The sequence below is a fragment of the Tiliqua scincoides genome, chromosome 7, assembly GCF_035046505.1.
Source record: "Tiliqua scincoides isolate rTilSci1 chromosome 7, rTilSci1.hap2, whole genome shotgun sequence".
Taxonomy (NCBI): Eukaryota; Metazoa; Chordata; class Lepidosauria; order Squamata; family Scincidae; genus Tiliqua; species Tiliqua scincoides.
In genome coordinates this window covers 75,945,832-75,968,996 of record NC_089827.1, presented here as the reverse complement: position 1 = coordinate 75,968,996, position 23,165 = coordinate 75,945,832, and the positions used below count along the sequence as shown (strand labels likewise).

Sequence of the window (23,165 nt, the reverse complement as noted above, 5' to 3'; positions counted from 1 at the left end):
TTCCTTTGTTGAAGATTCTCAAGCCTCGGACAGATGGACAGCCAACTGACAGATGCTTGCAATGAGCAAGATGCTGGACAACTAATATTTTACATTAAGCAATATTTTCCTATCTCCACCCTCCAAAGTTGCAGAATGCTCCACAAATGCAAACTCTAAAGAAGGGTACAGTCTTGCCAAAGGAAGTCTGGCCATGGGCAAGTGAAGAAATTACTTTAATGGGTTCATCTCTGTATGCAGACTCAAACACTTTTCAGAACATACTAAATCTGTACAAAGTAGCATTTCCATACTGAGTTGTGGATTCAGAAAGACTCCCAGGCTGCACACATGTTCAAAGGGAGTGAGGCCCCATCCAGAGCAGGTTGATAGTCTTTACCTGCATCATGGTTTCTGAACCGGGAGGACCTCTGTCTTTTCTGGATTTAATTTCAGTTTATTAGCAAACATCCAGACCCCAACCACCACCAGGCAGCGCTCCAGGTTCTTAGCAGCTCCCCAGGATCTGAAGAAAAGGATATCCTAGAGCAGGGGTGCTCACACTTTTCTGGCTCGAGAGCTACTTTGAAACCCAGCAAGGCCCGGAGATCTACCAGAGTTTTTTCTACAATGTTCGCGCCATCATAACATATAACATTTATGTGTACAATGTATGTTGGTGTACCTTGAGCCCCACTGAGTATAACAGGACTTACTCTGAGTAGACATGCCTAGGATTAGGCTGTGAGGCTGCAATCCTAGCCACACTTACCTGGGAGTAAGTCCCATTGAGTACAATGGGCCTTACTCCCGGCGTTTCCTCCCAGAGGCACCTGAAGGGGGAGGGGGTTGGCACTCCGCGATCTACTCATTTTGCCTCGCGATCTACCGGTAGATCGCGATCCACCTATTGAGCACCCCTGTCCTAGAGCTATCATCAGCATACTGATGGCACTCTACTGCAGATCTCCTGATGGCCTTGCCCAGTACTTTCATGTAGATGTTAAATAGCATAGGGTGCAACACAGAATCCTGATGTACCTCACAAGTGAGATGCCAGGATGCCAAATACGAATTCCTCAGCCTCACCACCTGGGCATAGAAAGACAAAAAGAACCACTGCACTGCAATGATTCCAAGTCCTAACTCAGCCAGTCAACCCAATAGGACACCATGGTCAATGGTATCAAAAGCCATTAAAAGGGTCCAGCAGGACCAACAGAGATGTGCACCCCTGTTTAACCCCCTTGTGTAGGTCATCCACCAAGGCAACAGTGGTCGATTTAGTCCCAAAGCCTGGTTTGAAACCATATTATTAAGAGTCCAGAAAATCCATCTCCACCATTTCAATCACTCTGCCTAAAAAGCGAAGGTTAGATACTGGCCTATAATTTTTAAGAGGGGGCAAATTGCTGCCACCTTTAAGGCACTAGGCAGCACTGCTTCTCTTAATGACTTCACAACCTCACAGCCCACTTAGGCAAACCTCCCTGGGTTGATCATATGAGACATGCTGGAAAAGGATGGAGAAAGCAGGCAGCCAGTCTCATACTCCAAAAAATCCTGTCTTTATCCTCAGGCTGTATAAACAGAAAAGAATCCCCAGTTCTCAATTCTCAACAAGCAGTTGAGCAAGGTACCTGCACAGACACTGTCAATAAGGAATAAAAGTCAAGGCACATAGCAATTTTATCTGCAAAACATCAAGCAAACTTGTCCCAGAAAATCACAGAGCAATCCTCTGGGCCATTGGCATAACTAGGGGTTTCAGGGGGAGGCAAATGCCCTGGGGTACTACCCCTAAGGAGATGGTGCTACCTTCCTCACCCCTCCAGTTGACTTCTTTGCCTCTGTCTGGTGGCCTTCGGAGAGCCTTTAAACCTGGTTTTTGTCTGAAAATGGAAGTGACATTTTAAGGCATACATGGGGGGGGGAGTCTTCCTGACACTCAGAAGGTCTTCTAACGGCCTTAAAACATCACTTCTGGTTTCAGAAGATACACGAAGTGAGGTTTGAATGCCTTCCAGAGGCCTTAGAAAGTGTTCAGAAGGCCAGGTAGACTGTGTGCGTCCTCTCCAGTCCTCTAAAGGCCTTCTAAAGTCTTCAGAGGGCACTTACCCTCACTTCCTATATTTGCTACTACAACTGCCACAGAAAAGGTACTATAATATACTCTAGCCCAGTGTTTCCCAAACTGTGTTTCAGGACTCACTAGGTGGGTCGCAAGCCAATTTCAGGTGGGTCCCCATTCATTTCAATATTTTATTTTTAATGTGTTGGACTTGATGCTACATGGTATGTGACTGCATTTGGGGAAATGTTACAGATCTGCTCTTTTAAAATGCTATTGTGTACATGGTAGTAAATGGGACTTACTCCTGGGTAAGTGTAGGTAGGATTGCAGCCTAGGATTGCTAAAAATTTTCCTGCTTGATGATGTTACTTCTGGTCATTACATCACTTCTGGTGGGTCCTGACAGATTTTTATTCTAAAGAGTGGGTCAAATTCCCAGTGTGAAAAGTGTAAGAACCACTGTTCCGTCAGCTTCTTGTTGAACCAGACTCTCTTTGTGAGTCTGGAAAATGTGGTAGCTGCTTCACCGATGTGTTTGTTTAGCTCGGTATCCAGAGAAGGAGATCGTTGAGATCTAGTCTGGAGAGGTTGAAGAGCTTTCCTTCTGATCTGGTCCGGAGATGGATGCCTTTTGTCGCAGTTCCAAAGTGCCCTTCATGTCCTTGTGGAAAGATCTGATGATGCTGAGGAGCCTGGGTGGACATCCAATCTTGGGGAGAATCCTGAAGACGCCGACCCTGCTGACCAGGTCAAAAGCCTTTGTGAGGTCTAAGAAGGCTATAAAGAGTGGCTGTCGTTGTTCTCTGCATTTCTCCTGCAGTTGTCTAAGGGAGAATACTGTCTAAGGGAGTGGTGGAGCTGCTGGCTCGGAATCCACACTGTCATTCTGGATAGATGCACTCTGAAAGTACCTGGAGCCTCTTCAGTGCAACTCGGGCAAACAGCTTTCCTACAACGCTAAGGAGAGAGATGCTGCGGTAGTTGTTGCAGTCACCCGTCGCCTTTGTTCTTGTACAGCGTGATGATGTTTGCATCCCTCATGTCCTATGGTACTCCACCTTCCCTCCAGCAGAGGCAGAGGATTTCATGCAGCTCAGTGGCGATGATCTCTTTGCAGCACTTTAGGACTTCAGCAGGGATGCTATCTTTCCCAGGTGCCTTGCCAGAGGCGAGGGAGTTCAGGGCCATGTGAAGTTTTGCTAGGGTTGGTTCACTGTCAAGCTCCTCCAACACAGGCAGACACTCAATGTTGTTCAGTGCTTCCTCGGTTACTGTGTTTTCTCTGGAATATAGCTCAGAGTAGTGCTGCACCCAGCGTTCCATCTGCTGTGCCTGGTCCTGGATGACCTCACCTGTGGCAGACTTCAGAGGGGCAGCTTTCTTCTGTGATGGACCTAGGGTCAGCTTGATACCATCATACATCCCCTTGATGTTGCCCGTGTCAGCTGCTATCTGTATCTGGGAACAGAGTTGGAGCTGCTTGAGCTCTCCTCTTTTCCTCAATGACTGGTGTCAACTCCTCAGTGGGCTTCAAACCAATCTGCCGCCTTGTTGGTCTCCTTGCCAAATATGGACAAGGCGGTGTTGTAAACGGCATTTTTGAAATGTTCCCATCTGTTGGATGCATCTGCAGTGGCCGGGCCTGGAAGAGAGTCCTCAAGTGCTTGTGCAAATTCCTCCACTTTCCCCTGGTCCCGGGTCATGCTGGTCTCAATGCGAGGTCTTTCTTCCTTTTTCATGTGATACAGTAGCTTAGTTAGCAGTTTTACTCTGCTGCACACCAGGGAGTGGTCAGTGTCGCAGGCAGCACCCTGATAACTGTGTGCGATCTTATATCCTAAGAAATCTGCAATTGCTTGTAATTTGATTGCAATTGTAAAGAATTAAGCTTCCCAACCTTCAAAAAGAACTTTGACTGTTTTAGCAGTGCGCCAGAAAAAGAATCCACAAATCTTTCTATCAAGGGGGCTGGAGAAATTTATGGAGGAAAGGTCCATCGCAGGTTACAAGCCATGATGTGTAATGTGCAGCCTCCTGATTTTAGAAGGAGGCTACCTCAGAATGCCAGATGCAAGGGAGGGCAGCGGGATGCAGGTCTCTTGTTGTCTTGTTTGCTCCCTGAGGCATTTGGTTGGCCAGTGTGAGACACAGGAAGTTGGACTAAATGGGCCTATGGGATTATCAGGCGGTGTTTTTCTAATGTGATGCCTTTTCTGGACTTATTCCCCATGTTGCAGCATTTCTGAGTTCCTCCCCACCTTAATTTACTCCGCACAACTTTTTTTCTCTCCAGAGCACACTCATTTTCAAAATGCTGGTAGTTCTGCCACCAAAGATCAGTATTTAGCTTCTCAGATTCAATCCATATCTGGCAGCAGAAACGCTAAGCTTGTTCTTCTTTTGTCTTACAAAATAGCCAAACCCTAAGGCATCAAATTTAGCTAGGTGTGGAGAATCAGCTGAACCAAATGCAACTCAAAACTCAGCAGTACTTAAAGAGTTTGTTGAGAATAAAATAGTGGTAAGGAGAGCAAATAGCACTCAAATAATAAAAGGCATAATTAAAAAATAATGTGTAACAGAATGAAAACAATAGCTAAAATACTCATTTAAACTGATCCCTGGAGGAAAGCTGACAGGAACTGAGGGGCATCCGGTTCGGGCCTATGGGACGAGAGACATCCCTATAGGACGAGCTGTGGAGGTTAGAGAACAACAAGGTAAAGATACAGTCGGAGAAGAAATTGGGAACGGAAGTATGATGGGATGCGATAGACTGGCACAAAGAGAGGATGCAGGGATAAAGGAGCTAATAAGCAGCCCATCCTGGGGGATTCCATGTACAAATGCTTTTATGCTAATACCCAAAGTCTCTGAGTGAAGATGGGAAAACTGGAATGTTTGGTGACTAGAGAAAACTTTGATACAATGGGCATAATGGAAACCTGGTAAGAGAGTTAAGAGGGCAAGAATCTAGGAAGGGCAAAATACCATCCAGCCAGCTAATTTAGCATAGTCATTTAACCTTTAGAAGTTGCTAAGAGCAGTATTAGACTCTTATTAGCCATATAATCTTTTAGGAGTTGCAAATTCAGACACCCCATTCAGGAGCTTGCATAACTTTTTAATATATTGTGGGCATAACGGAAATAGATATAGTGGGCGTAACAGAAATGGATATAACGGAAACCTGGTGGAATGCAGAGAAGCAGTGGAATGCCGCAATCCCAGGCTATAAACTCTATAGGAGGGAAAGGGAGGGGTGTGTTGGAGGGGTGTGTAAACATTTATGTTAAAGAAGGGGTAGAATCCAGCAAAGTAGGGATTGAAGGCGGGACTAACTCCACACTCCAACTCCACAAGTCTTTGCGGGTTAAATTACCAGGCCTGAGGAACAATGCAAAACTGGGGGTGTACTACCAGCCTCCAGACGAGGCACCAGAAGGGGACCTTGAAATGAGGAAACAGATCAGGAAGGAGTCATGCATGGACAGGGTTGTAAACATGGGGGACTTCAATTATCTTCACATCAACTCTGTCAATTCGTGCTCTGATCAGGAAAGAGAAACCACTTTTCCTGACATGCTAAATGACTGTGCTTTAGAGTAACTAGTCATGGAGCCCACCAGAGGACAGGGGACTCTGGAATTCCAGGGCTGCCCCAGCCCCGCTCGCTGCAAACACAGCGCTGCTTCGGTTGCATCTGGAGATGAAATATGAGTGTTGGGGATACTGCATGTAGCATCACCAGCCCTCAGAATGATGTTTTAAGCCCTCAGAAGGCCTTAAAAGGTCACTTCCAGGTTTTTGGCAAACCCAGAGGTGACATTTTAAGGCCTTCTGAGGCCTCAAAACATCATTCTGAGGGCTGGGGATGTTGTGTACATATCCCTGGCCCTCGGAATTTCCTCCAGATGCAACCAAAGTTCACCTCAGCTTCAGCTGCATCCGGAGGGGGCAGCCTGAGGGCTGGGGATGCTGCGTGTGGCATCCCTAGAATATCCTGAGGAGATAACTGGAGCAGAACTCTAGTCATGTTCAGGGCAGCTGGCATAAAGGAGACAGCTGAAGTGGTACAAACATTGGGGATTGGGGGTGACCAGGGGGCTTGGTGGGTGGACAGTCACTGTAGTTGGTGAGAGGCAGGAGAGCAGTGAGTGTGAGCATTTGCTGCCTCTGCTTGCAAAAAGTTTTTTCCAGAGGAGAAAAGTATCTGAACGTTTTGAAAGTGGGGCAGCTAATGCAGCTTCTGTCAGCTCCTTTCCATTGCTTAGGGGTCAGGCAGGAGGGGGTTTCCTGGTGGGAGGTGGGGGGAAGTATTGGGAGCAAGTGGGCAGATGTTGCATTTGCCACCTCTTCTTGCAAAAAACAAAACAAAAAAAAACCCCAAATTTTTTGCAAGTGGGGGTCGTGAATGCAGCCTCTGCCAGCTCATTTCCCTTGCTCTAGGGGTTGCATGCGCTCTTAGCAGCAGTGGACAGGAGGGGGACTGGGGTGGAGGGAGGCAGCAGAGTGACTTGTGACGTCACTTCCAATGTTCATGTCACTTCTGGGGGCCATATTTGGAGCTTGGCCCTCAGCATGTGCCATAACGCAGATGTGGCCCCTGGGATGAAATGAGTCTGACACCCCTGTCCTACAGCATCTCCAGCAGATGCTTGTCGAACCTCTTCAGTGAGGGAGAATCCACCACCTCCCTCAGCAATCTGACCCACTGCCAAACTGCCCTGACCATCAAGAATGTTTTCCTGATATCCAGTCCTCTCTCGCAGTTTGTAATCATAGGCTCACGTCTGAGGCAGCTGAGAACAACTCAAAGATCCCTCTCACATATGCTACCAAACTACATGTATCCTATACCTGCATATTTGGTTATTTTTGCCTACGTGCACTTGTTCCTGTTGATTTTCATCTTATTCATTTCAGCCTAGTATTCCATAGTATCAAGGTATTCCTGTCTTCTGTTGTTGTTGTTCAGTCTATATGTCCGACTCTTTGTGACCCAATGGACCACAGTACATCAGGCCCCCATCTACCACTGACTTCCCGAGTGTGTCCAAATTCATTGCCTCTGTGACACTATCTAACCATCTCATCCTCTGCCATCCCCTTCTCCTTTTGCCTTCAATTTTCCCAGCATCAGGGTCTTTTATAAAGAGTCCTCCCTTCTCAAGAGATGACCAAAGTATTTAAGCTTCAGCTTCAGCACCTAAACTTCCATTGAATAGTCAAGGTTGATTTACTGATTTAATCTGATCTAATTGACTGATGATCTCCTTGCAGTCCAGGGGACTCTCAAAAGTCTTCTCCAACACCATAATTTGAAAGTGTCTATTCTTTTGGCACTCAGCCCTTCTTATGGTCCAGCTCTCACAGTCATACATTAAAACTGGGAAAATCATAGTTTTGGTCTCGGCTTTTAATTAAGTTGTCTAGGCTTACCATAACTTTCCCCCCAAGAAGCAGGCATCTTTTAATTTCATGGCTTCGTCTCCGTCTGCAGTGATCTGGGAACCTAAGAAGATAAACTCTGTCACCGCTTCCATTTTTTCCCTTCTATTTGCCATGAGGTAAGATGCCAAGGTCTTCCCCATCAAGATTTGCCATGATGAGACCAGATGCCACGATCTTAGTTTTTTTAATGTTAAGTTTCAAGCCACATTTTGCACTTTCCTCTTTCACCCTCAAGAGGTTCTTCAGATCCTCCTCACTTTCTGTCACTAAGTGGTATCATCAGCATATCTGAGGTTACTAATATTTCTCCCAGTGATCTTAACTCCGACTTGGGATTCATCCAGCCCAACCTTTCGCATGATGTACTCTGCATATAAGTTAAATAAGCAGGGTGACAATTTGCAGTCTTGTCATACTCCTTTCCCTATTTTAAACCAAATATCCGGTTCCATATCCAGTTCTAACTGTTTCGTCTTGACCTGCATACAGATTTCTCAAGAGACAGAGAAGGTGGTTTGGTACTCCCATCTCTTTAAGAACCTGCCACAATTTGTTGTGATCCACACAGTCAAAGGCTTTAGCATAGTCGATGAAGCAGAAGTAGATATTTTCTGGAACTCCCTTGCTTTCTCCATAATCCAGGGAATGTTGCCAGTTTGCTCTCTAGTTCCTCTATCTCTTTGAAAACCAACTTATACTTCTGGTAATTCTCTGTTTACATACTGCTGAAGCCTGGCTTGTAGGATTTTCAGCATAACCTTGCTGGCATGTGAAATAAACGCAATTGTGAACACAACTGTGAGAACATTCTTAGGCATTGCCTTTCTTTGAGATTTGAATGTAAACCAATCTTTTCCAATCCTGAGGCCACTGTTGAGTTTTCCAAATTTGCTGGTAGATTGAGTGCAGCAATTCATCATCTTTTAAACTTCTAAGGAGCTCCACTGCAATACTGTCACCTCCCCTAGCTTTGTTGTTAGTGTTGCTTCCTAGGGCCCACTTGACTTCAAACTCCAGGGTGTCTGGCTCAATTTCAGCAATCATAACCTTTGTGGTTATCAGGGACATTAAGATCTTTCTTGTAGAGTTCCTCTGTGTATTCTTGCCACCTCTTCTCAATCTCATCTTCTTCCATTAGGTCCCTACCATTCTTGTCCTTTATCATGCCCATCCTTTCATGGAATATTCCTTTGGTATCTCCAATTTTCTGAAAGGTGCCTCTAGTCTTTCCCCTTCCTCTGTTTTCCTCTATTTCTCTGTATTGCTCATTTAAGAAGGTATTCCTATCTCCTTGCAATTCTCTGGAAATCTGCATTCAGTCGGGTATATCTTTCCCTTTCTCCCTTGCCTTTTGTTTTCCTTCCTTCCTCAGCAATTTGTAAAGCTTCTTCAGACAGCCATTTTGCCTTCTTGCATTTCTTTTGCTTAGAGATGGTTCTAGTTGCTACCTCCTGAACAATGTTTTGAGCGTCCATAGTTCTTCAGGCACTCTGTCTGCCAAATCTAAACCTTTAAATCTATTTGTCACCTCCACTGTGTATTCATATGGAATTTGATTTAAGTCATACCTGAGTGGCCTAATGTTTTCCCTACTTTCTTCAGTTTAAGCCTGAATTTTGCAATAAGAAGCTCATGATCTGATCCACAGACATCTCCAGGTCTTCATGGCAAAGGAGCTTGAGTAACTCAGTGAGTTACTCCAGACCAGAAACTAGAAGGGGACCTTGAAACCAGACCTTGAAACGTCCTCCGGACCAGAAACCAGAAGGGGACCTTGAAATGAGGAAACAGTTCAGGGAGCTGTCGAGAAGGGTTGCAATAATGGGTGACTTCAATTATCCTCATATCGACTGGGTCGATTTGGGTTCTGGTCACAAAAAGTAGACCGGATTCCTTGACATGCTAAATCTGTGCCTTAGAGTAGCTAGTCATGGAGCCCACCAGAGGACAGGTGACTCTGGATTTAATATTGTGCAGCACTCAGGACCTGGTTAGAGAGGTCAATGTTACTGAGCCCTTGGGGAACAGTGACCATGCTGCAATTAGTTTCACCATGCATGTCGGGGGAAGAGTTCGAAGCAAATCTAACACAAAAACCCTTGACTGCCGAAGGGCAGACTTCCGTCAGATGAGGAGGCCAGTTAGGAAGAAGTTGAAAGGGAAGGTAAAGAAGGTCCAATCTCTCCAGAGTGCGTGGAAGCTGCTTAAAACAACAGTAATAGAGGCCCAGCAGAAGTGTATACCGCAAAGGAAGATGGGCTTGACTATGTCGAGGAGGGTGCCTGTATGGCTAATGAGCCAAGTTAGAGAGGTCGTAAAGGGCAAAGAAGCTTCCTTCCAAAAATGGAGGTCTTGCCCTAATGAAGAAAATAAAAAGGAACATAAACTGTGGCAAAAGAAATGTAAGAAGTTGATACAGGAGGCCAAGAAAGACTATGAAGAACACATGGCTAGCAACATTAAGAGGAATAATAAAAGCTTCTTCAAATATGTTAGAAGTAGGAAACCCGTCCGTGAAGCTGTTGGCACTCTGGATGGTGGAGGGAAAAGGGAGATAAAAGGAGACTTAGAGATGGCAGAGAAATTAAATGAGTTCTTTGCATCTGTCTTCACGACAGAAGACCGCTGCCTGAATAGCCCCCCCCCCCGACCAAGGAATTAAGTTGGATAGAGGTTAAAAGAGATGTTTCAGGCCTAGTTGACAAATTAAAGATCAATAAGTCACCGGGCCCTGATGGCATCCACCCAAGAGTTATTAAGGAATTGAAGAATGAAATTGCTGACCTCCTGACTAAAATATGCAACTTGTCCCTCAAAATGGCCATGGTGCCAGAGGATTGTAGCAAATGTCACACCGATCTTTAAAAAGGAAAGGAGGGGGAACCCGGGAAACTATAGGCCGGTCAGCCTAACATATATACCGGGTAAGATGATGGAATGCCTCATCAAAGATAGAATCTCAAAACACATAGATGAACAGGCCTTGCTGAGGGAGAATCAGCATGGCTTCTGTAAGAGTAAGTCTTGCCTCACAAACCTTTTAGAATTCTTTGAAACGATCAACAGGTATGTGGATGCAGGAGAACCCATGGACATTATATACCTGCACTTTCAGAAGACGTTTGACACAGTCCCTCACCAAAGGCTGCTGAGAAAATTACACACTCGGGAAATAAGAGGGCAGGTCCTCTCATGAATTGGGAACTAGTTGAAGACCAGGAAACAGAGAGTGGGTGTCAATGGGCAATTTTCACAATGGAGAGAGGTGGAAAGAGGTGTGCCTTTAGGATCTCTCCTGGAACTGGTGCTTGTCAACCTGTTCATAAATGACCTGGAGATAGGGTTGAGCAGCGAGGTGGCCAAGTTTGCAGACGAACCTAAACTTTTTTGGATGGTGATGACTAGAAGCGATTGTGAGGAGCTCCAGAAGGATCTCTCCAAGTGGTAGAATGGGCAGCAAAATGGCAGATGTTTCATTGTAAGTGTTAAGTGATGTACAATAGGGCAAAAAATCAAAACTTCACATACAGGCTAATGGGTTCTGAGCTGTCTGTGATAGATCAGGAGAGAGATCTTGGGGTGTTTGTGCACAGCTTGATGAAAGTGTCGACCCAATATGCAGCAGCAGTGAAGAAAGTTAATTCTATGCTTGGGATCATTAGAAAAGGTATTGAGAATAAAACGGCTAATATTATAATGCCATTATACAAATCAATGGTAAAGCCACACCTGGAGTATTGTGTCTAGTTCTGGTTGCCACATCTCAAAAAGGATATAGTGGAAATGGAAAACATGCAAAACAGAGCGACTAAGATGATTACTGGGCTAGGGCACCTTTCTTATGAGGAAAGGCTACAGCTGAGTCTGTTCAGTCTAGAAAAGAGGCGCCTGAGGGGGGACATGATTGAGACATACATAATTATGCATGGGAGGGATAGAGGGATGCTCTTTTGACTCTCACATAACACCAGAACCAGGGGACCTCCGCTAAAATTGAGTCCTTCTCAATTTCTTCTCTGATCCTTCTCTTAGGACAGAGAAAATAAAATATTTTTTTACTCATCGTGTGGTTGGTCTGCGGAAATCCTTGCCACGGGATGTGATGATGGCATCTGGCCTAGTTGCCTTTAAAAGAGGACTGGACCAATTACTGGAGGAAAAATCCAACATGGGTTACAAGCCATGATGTGCATGTGCAACCTCCTGATTTTAGAAATGGGCCATGTCAGATGCAAGGGAGGGCACCAGGATGCAGGTCTCTTGCTGTCTTGTGTGCTCCCTGGGGCATTTGGCGGGCCACTGTGAGATACAGGGAGCTGGACTAGATGGGCCTATTGCCTGATCCAGCAGAGCTGTCTTATGTTTTTAAGTGTAACTCCCTCATAGGGTGACCTTCAGCATCAAGACACTCATAGAGCTCACTATTGCAGTAAACTTCAAAGATGAACACTTGCTGAGCCGCCATCAGCTTGCATAAACCACCATAAGTAATGAGTTGGGACATGTGAGCATGATACTCAGCAAAGCTGATATAGTTGTCTGCCTCACTATCATGGCAGATGATGAACTTCTCCCAGTTGTTCACCATGTGCTTCATGATGAGCTCACACACCTCCTTAGCCTTTAGCTGAGTGTCATGCATAAGACTGGATAGGGACCAGAATGGGCAGGTTCTCTCTCCTGTGAAGAGAACTACAGCATGAGGCACCAACTTCCCCTTAAAAAATCAATTGCCATACTGACTTTAAAAGGTTTAAGTTGGTCTACAGAAGGAGATTCACAGACTTCCCTCGTGCAGCAGCATAGGAAAAAAGGCTGGCCTGGCCTAAGTTGACATGCAGGTGACACTACTCTCTCTGGCAACAGCACAGGGAATAATGCCATCCAGGCCTAAGTAATATGAATTCTATAATTCATCCCTGAATCTAGATACACTCCTTTAGGGGTTGATTAGAGCAAAATTCTGAATTATACTTTTAAGCATTTGTATGGGTAACCTTTGTAAGCAAAAACCATTGATATCTCATCGGTCCTAAGAGATAATGAAGAAACCATGAAATCACATTTTACTCTTTTTCACCCCCTTAGGGGTCAAATTTCTAAATATCTCTTCTTAATGTGTCCTTAAATCATGAAAGGAATATACTGCCTGAATTTCACGTTTTTCAGTCCAGGGATTTGGGCTGGGCATTGATGAGTCAGTCAGGAAATTTGTTTTTATATATAAATAGATATATAAATAGGGGCAGCACAGCCCCTGCATGTATGGTGCTTTGGGATATTTGCCCTCCTTGACCCTCCCAGGTACTGCAGTGAGAAGCACATTAAAGTGCTTCACCTGATCTCTGAAAGCTTTCCACAGCTTCAGCCTTATAGAGATATTTCACAAAATGAAAGATATAAATAGTTCACAAAATGTCATTTCATTAAATCAGAGATATCTACATATGAATAAAATACTTTTAAGAATAGGGTATACATTTGATGTTGTATTGACTAAGATGATTAGGGGGCTGGGGCACCTTCCTTATGAGGAAAGGCTACGGCGTTTGGGCCTCTTCAGCCTAGAAAAGAGGCGCCTGAGGGGGGACATGATTGAGACATACAAAATTATGCAGGGGATGGACAGAGTGGATAGGGAGATGCTCTTTACACTCTCACATAACACCAGAACCAGGGGACATCCACTAAAATTGAGTGTTGGGAGAGTTAGAACAGACAAAAGAAAATATTTCTTTACTCAGCGTGTGGTTGGTCTGTGGAACTCCTTGCCACAGGATGTGGAGATTGTGTCTAGCCTGGACGCCTTTAAAAGGGGATTGGACAAGTTTCTGGAGGAAAAATCCATTATGGGGTACAAGCCATGATGTGTATGCGCAACCTCCTGATTTTAGAAATGGGTTTTGTCAGAATGCCAGATGCAAGGGAGGGCACCAGGATGAGGTCTCTTGTTATCTGGTGTGCTCCCTGGGGCATTTGGTGGGCAGCTGTGAGATACAGGAAGCTGGACTAGATGGGCCTATGGCCTGATCCAGTGGGGCTGTTCTTATGTTGTGTATCACAGCAGGGTACCACATCAGATGAGGTATTTCCCCTCTCCACATGGAGCAAGAGAGAAATAGCTCTAAAAAGGGGCTTATGCCATTTGCAGCTGTAAAATACATCTTTAAATCAGAAAGATTACCCTAATTAAACTGAAGGTAACACTTTAGTCAAGAAAAAATTATAAAATTCAATCTGACTCAAGTATTTCAGCCTAATTTGAGATTCACTTCCAACATATTCTCTCCCACTAAATATATTGAGTAATAATAGGATGTGTCTAACATAGGAAGCTGTCTTGCGAGGTAGACTCCTCCCTTTTCCTGCAATCAGTCCAGCAGTTGCACACAGGAGGAGAGGGACAGGGATGGTGTGTACAAATCAAGCACTACCTTTCAGCGGCTCGCAAGTTTTCAGCCCCTCGGGTGTAGACTGCAATGGACCAGTCAACACAGCGGGCAAAACCTTCTTTCAGAAGCAATTCTGTGATGTTCCCATTCTAAAGCAAAACAAAGAGAGGAAAAAGTCAATCACTGCAATTCCAGTAACCTAACCCATCCTCTCCCACCTAATCCCAACATGTTCAGTCAAATTTTCAGCACAGCAGTCCAACAGAGAGATTTACCAGAACTGCAGCGGACATTGGCATAGAACCTCCTAACTATCAGGAAGTAGCCTAGAATTCTCATGATATCTGCCAGTCTATGACTCTAAGATGGGAACAAATCTGTTGAAGGTATTCACTCCCTCATCTTCATCCTGTTGGGATTGCCAAACATGCAGGGAATGAGGATCAGGGAAACAGAACATAAGTGATGTGAAGACTCTCCTTCTGTTCCCTCAGGGCCAGGAGATGCCAGGTGTGCCACCCAACTCATTGAGCAATCGTCACTTTGCATGGCACCTTATCGTCACTTTGCATGGCACCTTACAGAACAATGCAAGAGTATACAAAAGAAGAGCCTCCCCTAAATGCCAGTGGGGGAAGAATAAAGGAAGAGAAGGCTAAGGCAAGAACAAGGACAGCTAAAGGGAAACCATATTGAGCCAATCTTAAAGGGGAGGAGGAATGTGCAGATACATCACAGAGTTTGGCTTAGTCAACAATGTAAGTAAGTATAAAGTAATGCGTATTGGGGGAAAAAATCAAAACCACATATGGGCTAAAGCAGTGTTTCTCAAACTGTGGGTCATGAGAAGGTCCTTCTTTGAAACCTTCTTTGAAAAGGTCAACAGGCATGTGGATGCGGGAGAACCTGTGGACATTACATATCTGGACTTTCAGAAGACGTTTGACTCCGTCCCTCACCAAAGGCTACTGAAAAAACTCCACAGTCAGGGAATCAGAGGGCAGGTCCTCTCCTGGATTAGGAAGCAGAGAGTGGGTGTCAATGGGTAATTTTCACAGTGGAGAGAGGTGAAAAGCGGAGTGCCCCAAGGGTCTGTCCTGGGACCGGTGCTCTTCTGAAGACCAGAAGCAATTGTGAGGAGCTCCAGAAGGATATCTCCAAACTAGGAGAATGGGCAGCAAAAAGGCAGGTGTGTTTCAATATAAGTAAGTGAAAAGTCATGCACATTGGGGGTAAGAATCAAAACTTCACATATAGGCTAATGCAAGGTTTCTCAAACTGTGTGTTCTGACCCACGTGGTGGGTTGCGACCTGAGGTCAAGTGGGTCGTGGAAAGATGCAGGCCACCATCTTGAAAACTGGCAATTAGTAGCCGGTGCCATCTTAGAAGCTGGAACTGTTTTGCCTAAGCTTTCTGTGTATGTGCGACACCATCTTGGAAGCTGGCAAACTGGGCAGGCAAACAGCCTTTGCCTCAGCTTACTTGTGTATACTCGGAGCTCCACCCAGGAGCAAAGAGCAGCCTGCACATGCCTACAGGACAGAGTGTGGAGGATGAGTGTCTTCAGGAAGCATAGCTGGATTATCTTCAGGTGGGCTGCAGCCTCTCCCTACAAATGGGGGGCTTGTTTCTTGTTGGTTATGCTTTCTCTTTCATCACCTCCTTCCAGCTCAAGCTCTGCCATGTGATCTAGCCCCCCTCTGCCCCCACTTGCATCCAGCTAAGATCTGCATTTCCCTCCCCATCCAAGCACTTAAACCTCAGCAGATCCCTGAAGTGGGGGCATTTCTATTCTCCCCCTTTTCGCCCGACTTCCATCCAGCCCAAGCCCTACTCTTCCCACCCCCCATATCTAATTTATTTATTTAAATTTTATTTTTAAATTTTTTCCCCGGCCCTCAACACCATGCCAGATATTTGTTGTGGCCCTCTTGCCAAAAAGTGTGGAGACCCTTGGTTTAGAGATGGAGGGAGGAATGGTACATCTGTTGGTATTATGCTAGGAATGGTGTCTGAAATGCAAGGTAGTAGTCTGTCCCTGTGCTCTTCTTTGCAGCCTATCTGTTTGGCTTTTTACTTATTAGTGAAAGTACAGACTGGTGTGTGAGTAAGACACAATTTTCTAAGCCTGATTTGTTAGAGGTGCAGTAGCAAGCCCTTCTTATAGCTTTTGTGGCTCTGATAAGATGCCGATATTCTTCCAAGCTGACTTTTGCAAAATATTTGCTCTGGCAATCCTGTAGTCCAGGATATTATTTTGCTTTTGTCAAGGTTGTAAATAGGTTCTATCTCCTTATACTTTGCTATTGGAAAGTGGCTGAGAAATAACCCAATAAAAGTTAATAAAATACCATGAGATACTCTCCCTTTAATACAGTCAACAGGTGGGATGCTTGGTAGGAATGGGGGGGGGAGGTGATGAGAACTGAAATAAGCTTCTGAGCTGGACTATTTTCTCTTGTTATTTGCAGTTAATGAATTACTAGGCGAGAACAGTGATGTCACTTCCTGCTTGATGATGTCACTTCTGGTCATGACATCACTCCCAGATTGATGGCATCACTTCTGGTGGGTCCCGGAGAGATTGTCATTCTCTAAAGTGGATCCCGGTCTAAAAGAACCACTGGGCTAAAGTGTCCTGAGCTATCTGTGAAAAATCAGGAGAGGGATCTTGAGGTGCTGATAGATAGCTTTGATGAGAGTGTTGACCCAATCTGTTGCAGTGATGAAGAAGTCTAATTCTACACTTAGAATCATTAGAAAAAGTATTCAGAATAAAGCAGCTAATATAATCCCATTGTACAAAGCAACAGTAAGGCCACACCTGGAGTATTGTGTCCAGTTGTGGTGGCCACATCTCAAAAAGTATATAGTGGAAATGTAAAGTGTGCAGAAGAGAGTGACCAAAATTATGACTCGGATGGGGCACCTTCCTTCCTTTGTAATGTAGCACCTGTTTGTTTTTTGGCCCTTACCTCCAAGTATTTTCTGGCCTGCAGTCTTTTGCTTTCACAGCACCATCCTCCCTTTCCTGTCTTATGGTCTCCTTTCTATGAAGCTGATCCAGTCTTTCAACTGACTACATAAGAAGCTGCACCACAGTAAATCAGAATATTAGCAGTTTTTCCAGCTCAATGGTACAGATTAAGTATTTGTTTTCATTTTAAGAATTAAAGGGTTAAACCAAACCCTTACATTTTCCTTTGTTTTCTGCACTGTCTTGTATTGGCCTGTATATAGCTTGATAGAAGGACCTATCTCCTTTCTTGAAGAACTCTGTGAAGTGCCAAACATGAAGGATTTCCATAACAACAGCAGTTTTAACCAAAAAGCCTACAAGCTCAAACCAAGTCACACACTATGTATCTGCCTCCTCACATATATATCAGCTCCCCATCCCAGCACTTGCCGGATGAAGGATTGTGCCCAAGATGTTCTGATTGTGACAGCTCTCCAGGATGAGTTGCACATCTCTTTGCAGGAGTCGTGACTCTGTGAAGAACTTTGCTTCTGCTGCAAATGGCTCTGGTGTTTCAAGGCCATCCGCTCCCCGTTTGAATGTTGGGCACTGGAATGCAACCAACAAGGACAGGATCAGTCTTGCTACAAAAGAAACCTCACAACAGCAGTCACTTCCAGAAGGGAAGTCACCCAGCACTGCTCCTTGCTGCTCCTTTCTATTCCAGCACTATTACAATGGATGGAACTTAACACAATGACATACCATTAACACAACAAACTTCAAAGTATGCCAGAGCTTAATTGTCTCCAATTAATGAATATATTCCATCAGAAAGGACAGTCCCAGCTTGTCTGGAAACTCCTCATAATACCAGTTAAATCTTGGCCCATCAATCACTCACTCAACAAAAGCGAACATGAATGAGCCCTGGGCGCATACACAAGTTTGTGCACACGTGACACAATGCCAATCTTTCTGGTATTGTTTGCATTAGGCAATTACATTAATTTTGTTAGGCCTTGGAGAACATTTTGAGAGAAGCCAGGCCTGTATAAGAGGGACGGAATTCATATGAACCAAATGGAACCAGACTGTTGGCACATAATATTAAAAAGGTGGCAGAGCAGCTTTTAAACTGACCCTTGGGGAAAAGCTGACAGAAGCCAAGGGGCATCCAGTTTGGGATTCCCAGAAATTGGGAGCTGAAGCATGATGGGATGAGATATCCAAATCAGCAGAAAGAATCCAGGGAGAAAGGAGCAAATAAACAACCCATATTCAGAGACTCTCTATACATGTGCTTTTATGCAAATGCCCAAAGTCTGCTAGAAAAGATGGGAGAAATGGAATGTTTAGTGGCTGGACTATTGCATCCAGTTCTGGTTGCCACACCTGAAAAAGGATATAGTGGAAATGGAAAAGGTGCAGAAGAGAGCAATCAAAATGATTGCTGCCTGAGGTAACTTCCTTACAAGCAAAGGCTACAGCTTTTGGGGCACTTCAGTCTAGAACAGGGTTTCCCAATCTGTGGGTTGCAGGTTGGCAAAAGCAAGTTACAACTTCACAAGTTGCAGCATCGTGACCTACCCACAACCAGACTGTAACCTACCTGGTTGCAACCTGATTGTAGGTGGGTCACAAAGCTGCAGTCTGATGAGCTGATCACACATGAGCAAAACCCACTGAACCCTATTGGAAGTGAATCAGAGTGATATTGTATGTTTACTCGGGAGTAGATGAATGTGCCTTGGTCCTTTGTGAAGGACAGGCCAAGAGGAATCCAATGACACCAGAATGTCTCGATCTGATGAACGTAGTCCCCCAAAAACACCCGAGAAGGAAGTCCCTCCCTCCAAGCTGACAAACGTGCTCTATGGGAGCTCTATGTGAAGTGAACAAGTAAGCAAACATGCTTTGACTTGGGTGAATGTCAGGTGAAGTTGAGTACAAGGCTACCAGAATGGACCCAATCCAATGCATATGGAGCTCAACAAGTGCTCTAGAAGGCAGACCACCCCACCACCATAATATAATAAAAAGAAGCTTGAGCTGGTAAGAATTTGGCTTTTTTAAATTTTTTAATCTTGTAAAGCTAGATGGGTCCTGATGGTGTGTGATTTTAAAAAGGGGGTTCCAATGCTAATACACTTGGAATCACTGGAAAGCGTTCTTACTTTTTACATATTTCTCTCCCCCCACCCCCACCAGTGAAGTCTCACTTCCTCTCTTCTCCATTATGGCTTTTTAATGCTGTTTAGAGGGGAAGCTTTGAATCTCAATCCAGCCCAAATTTAAAAAAAAATGTATTTAAAATTGATTTGTCCCATTCAACTGGCTTAGATATAAGAACTTAAACTGAACTGGGCATTGGGTAGAGCTGAAATATCAGTAAGGTTTTTTGAGGGGAGAGGGAGGTTTGAGTTCTTTGCAGGCAGGCTTCAGAGAGAATTCAGTTGGTGGAACTGGGCTGGCTGCCCTATCTCATCTCCTCTTATTTAATTATTTCTTTTACTTTAATTATTTCTAATTATTCATTTTAATTTATTTAATTATTTATTTAATTATTTGTTTGTTTGTTTATTAGTTTATTTAATAATTTATCTAATGACATCACTTCTGGTCATGGCATCACTTCTTGATTAATGACATCACCTCCAGTGGGTCCCAGACAGATTGTCATTTTAACAAATGGGTCCTAAAAGTTTGAGAACCACTGGTTTACAAAAAAAGGCATCTGAGAGAGAACACAATTGAAACACACAAAATAATGCAGGGTTGGATACAGTGGATAGAGAGATGCTCGTTTCCCCTCTCATATAACACCAGAACCAGAGGACTCAATCTGCTAAAATTGAGTGTTGACCACCGTTGTATATGTGGTCTGTTGTTAAGTGGAAGATTGTTAAACAATGCACACCTATATTTTAGATACTTACAGGGCATGCATTCTTGTTTAAACAGGCTTCCATTGCAGTCAGGAAGAAGGAACAGGAGTGAGATCTTCCTACTGACCTTACTGGTCAGTAGTCAACTGGTGTTGTCTCTCTGGCTCCTTTGCTCTCCTTAAGCAGCTGGAATGGTTACAGAGAACATCAGTGAGGTCAATAGGAAGAACTCACTGCTGTTCCTTCTGGTTGCAAAGGGAGCCTGTTTAAACAAGAATGTGTGCCTGATAAATTTTTTAAATAGTTTTAATAGTTGCTCTCAACCTCCTCCCCACCCCCACACAAGCCCATTACATCATTTTAAACAACTAAAACAAAAATTGGTTCAATTTTCACCCCAGTTAGTGTTTTAAATGGTGAAATGGGCACACGTGGGAACCATGGGGGGTGGGGGTGTCTGCATTATCCGCAGACCCCCAGTATGCACATGGGTGTCCAGTACAGATCCCCTTGGATACTGGAGCATGACAGTACATGCCTGGGGTATGCCTGTTTGGGAAAGTGATAGAGATTTTAGACGGTTAACTTATCTTCTCTAGTTTGAGGAAAATAACTGAAATTGGAGCCAAGAGAATGACTGTTGTTCCCCTCAAAAACAGGATGGGATGGTCATTATATCAAAGTGACCTAAAGAGGGAATGATTGGCAGAACATGTAGATCATAACTTTCCCAAAGGGAGAATTCCAGGATCTTGTATAACCAAAGTTGTGGGCCAGGAGCATTTTGAGATGCAGGGCAGAATGACCTCCTAATTAGAGCTAGGACCATGCACCAAACCTGTCATGATAGGCCCAATAAGGAGGTGGAAGTGACATACAGTGTCACATGGGTAACTTGTTTATCTCATGTTATTTAATGTGATTTTCGGGGTGTGGTTCTTTGAGAAACAAGAACAGAAATGAAGAGTGGACATTTGTATCCAGACTGAATCAATTGGCTTGTGTGTAACTTACTATTGTAGAAATAAAGCCTCCAAACCCCTTTAAAAGGTCTGTGACTGTTTGGCATTGCATCAGTGAAAAGAATCTGATAATCTTTCCAAAAAAAGCTCACCTTGATGCCTGAGAGCATGACTGTGACCAGGTAGTAGTCAGGGAGAAGCAGAGCTCGGACCATGCTGCCATCCCGGACGTGTTCAATGATGGCTGTGGAAAGAAACAAGGTCCTAAGTCAGAGACGATCCATGCTACCAGGCTCAATTAAGATTTGTTCACAGGGTCATAAGCATCTGCATTTCATCAGAGCCCTGCCAAAACACACAGTTGGCCCCACCTGCTACTCCCTGTCCCAGCAGACAACTCACCATTCATGGGCCTCTGGTGCATTGAATCCACAAAGTGCCGAGGGTTCTCAATGGTGTATTTGAGATCCCGGATGGTGGCTGAGCTACTCCCATCGCTCCACATCCCCTTTTTGGCAATCCTGGCCTGCTCCTCCAGCTCTGCCATTCGACTCTGCTCAGGGCTAAGAGAGAAGTAGCCTCTATCAGATGATTAGCCAGACAGAAATACCCAGGGAAATGTTGCAAGGTTGACATTTCCGAAGTGATCTCTCCTTTGTTTCCTACGTAGGCTCTTTCAAATCAGGAGAAGTCTGATCATGAAAGACCACATTCTTCGACAATATGGTTCGACCATTAGCTTATGGCCCTCTGTTTGTTATCAGACTAATTTACCTTGTCTAAAGAGTGATGTTTTGTGAGCAAACAGGACAGATTGCTAGACAGGCATTGTCAAGCATGAGATGGACAGATCACTGAGAACATTTCAGTGATGTTTCAGTGAAACAAATCAGATGTTTCTCCATAGGTCAGTGTTTGTTCTTTCAGTTTTTATCCTGCTTTCAATAAAAGACCAAAGCAACCAAAATCTCAACATAAAACCACTTAAAAACAACAACAATAGCATTAAAATCCTCAATACAGAATCAAGCAGTGAAACCACTCATTGGGGGTAAGCTATAGAGACTACAGCCAAAGCACCTTATCTCAACATTCTCCAAAGGCCTGACAGAAAAAGGGCCCTTATGAAGCTGTGAGGGAAGGGACTTTCCATTGCAGGGAGTTCCAAGGTAAGGAGGGAGCCACTGAAAAGATTTTGGTTGGGACAGTACTACCTGAAGGCACATGTCTCAATTGTACAACCACAGAAGGCACATGGAGCAGAACCTCTCCCAACAACCTTAAAGGACTCTGCCTTATGATTGCTGAGAAGCCGCATAGGAGCCTAGCTACTGAATCAGGTAGGATGGCATCTTATCAGCCAAGCATTCTACTTTTCATTCCACTTCTCCCACTGGTCCCCAATGCATGGAGAAGCATTTCTCACATTGGTCAGTAGATATCTCAAACAGCAAACTCCAATATATGGATTAACAATTGCATTTATGTCAAGATTCCTATGAATGATGCCAGCAAAACGGGAGGGCTTGAGCCTATCTGTGAATTCCCCTTCTCAGTGGTGTCATGGCAGTTTTATGAATGGAAAACTCCTCCTCTCAAACAGGTCAGCTGCACAGAGTCTTCCTGAGGGGGAGGTCTTCCCATGCTTCCCCAGACTGTGGAAAAGCCTCAAAATGCCCCTCCCCACTGTAATGTGTAGTTGATGATGAATAGTCCCCTGGAATATCCACACTGGAACTGGAGACATTGTCCATCCACCTCAACACACAGATATCACCTATTGGCACAGGAAAACAACTTAGGCGTATGGTGAGCAGGGCTAGCTGAGGTAAGGACACGACCACTGAGAGATCTCCTATTCCCTCACCCTTAAGGATGACCCTATTGTCTATTTGGGGGAGGGAGTGACTTGGAATACTGTGGGTAGGCAGACTGATCCTGCTATGGCACCATTGAGAAGGGGTACAGGTAGGCTCAAACCCTCCTGTTCTCCAGTGATGCCATGGTACTCTGGCACTCATAGCACTCTAGTGATGCCTCTCTGCAGAAGCACGCGTGGCCTCTGGGAAACCAAGTGCCTCGGGAACAAAGTGCCAGGTAAGGCACCGTGAGTTTAGCATCTGTGCGAGGAGAAGGAGAAGGCAAGTGGACTTCTGAGGTTTGGAGAAGGAGCGGGAGGACCCTCCGAGTTGTGAAGAGAAGAGGAGAAGGATGACAAGAAGGAGAAGGTAAGTGTACTCTTTCTAACTTTTTGTCTTTCTAACTCTTTGTCTTCTAAATTTAAATCAACCTTAAATCAGCACTGAAATTTAGCTTTACCTTTAGCTTAGCTTTACCTAAGCTTTACCTAAGTTAGCACCTAATCTAACCTGAGGGAGGGATTCTAAGGTCCAGCAAGTTGGGGCACAGGAGCTAGGTGAGAGCAATAAAAATAAATACATAAGTGTGTACATAGG

At 44.6% G+C, this 23,165-nt stretch overlaps 1 protein-coding gene across 2 annotated transcripts in view; it reads right to left on the bottom strand.

Annotated features, from left to right (window-relative positions):
* The window catches only part of SND1 (staphylococcal nuclease and tudor domain containing 1), a 252,010-nt gene that overhangs the window by 197,791 nt on the left and 31,054 nt on the right, over positions 1–23,165 (bottom strand). For both annotated transcript variants that reach the window (XM_066634033.1, XM_066634034.1), the window contains exons 5-8: positions 21,112–21,272; positions 20,862–20,953; positions 17,310–17,468; positions 13,942–14,048 (exon numbers count right to left, since the gene is read on the bottom strand). In XM_066634033.1, coding sequence (XP_066490130.1) covers positions 13,942–14,048; positions 17,310–17,468; positions 20,862–20,953; positions 21,112–21,272 — 519 coding nt within the window. The remainder of the gene's footprint in view (positions 1–13,941; positions 14,049–17,309; positions 17,469–20,861; positions 20,954–21,111; positions 21,273–23,165) is intronic.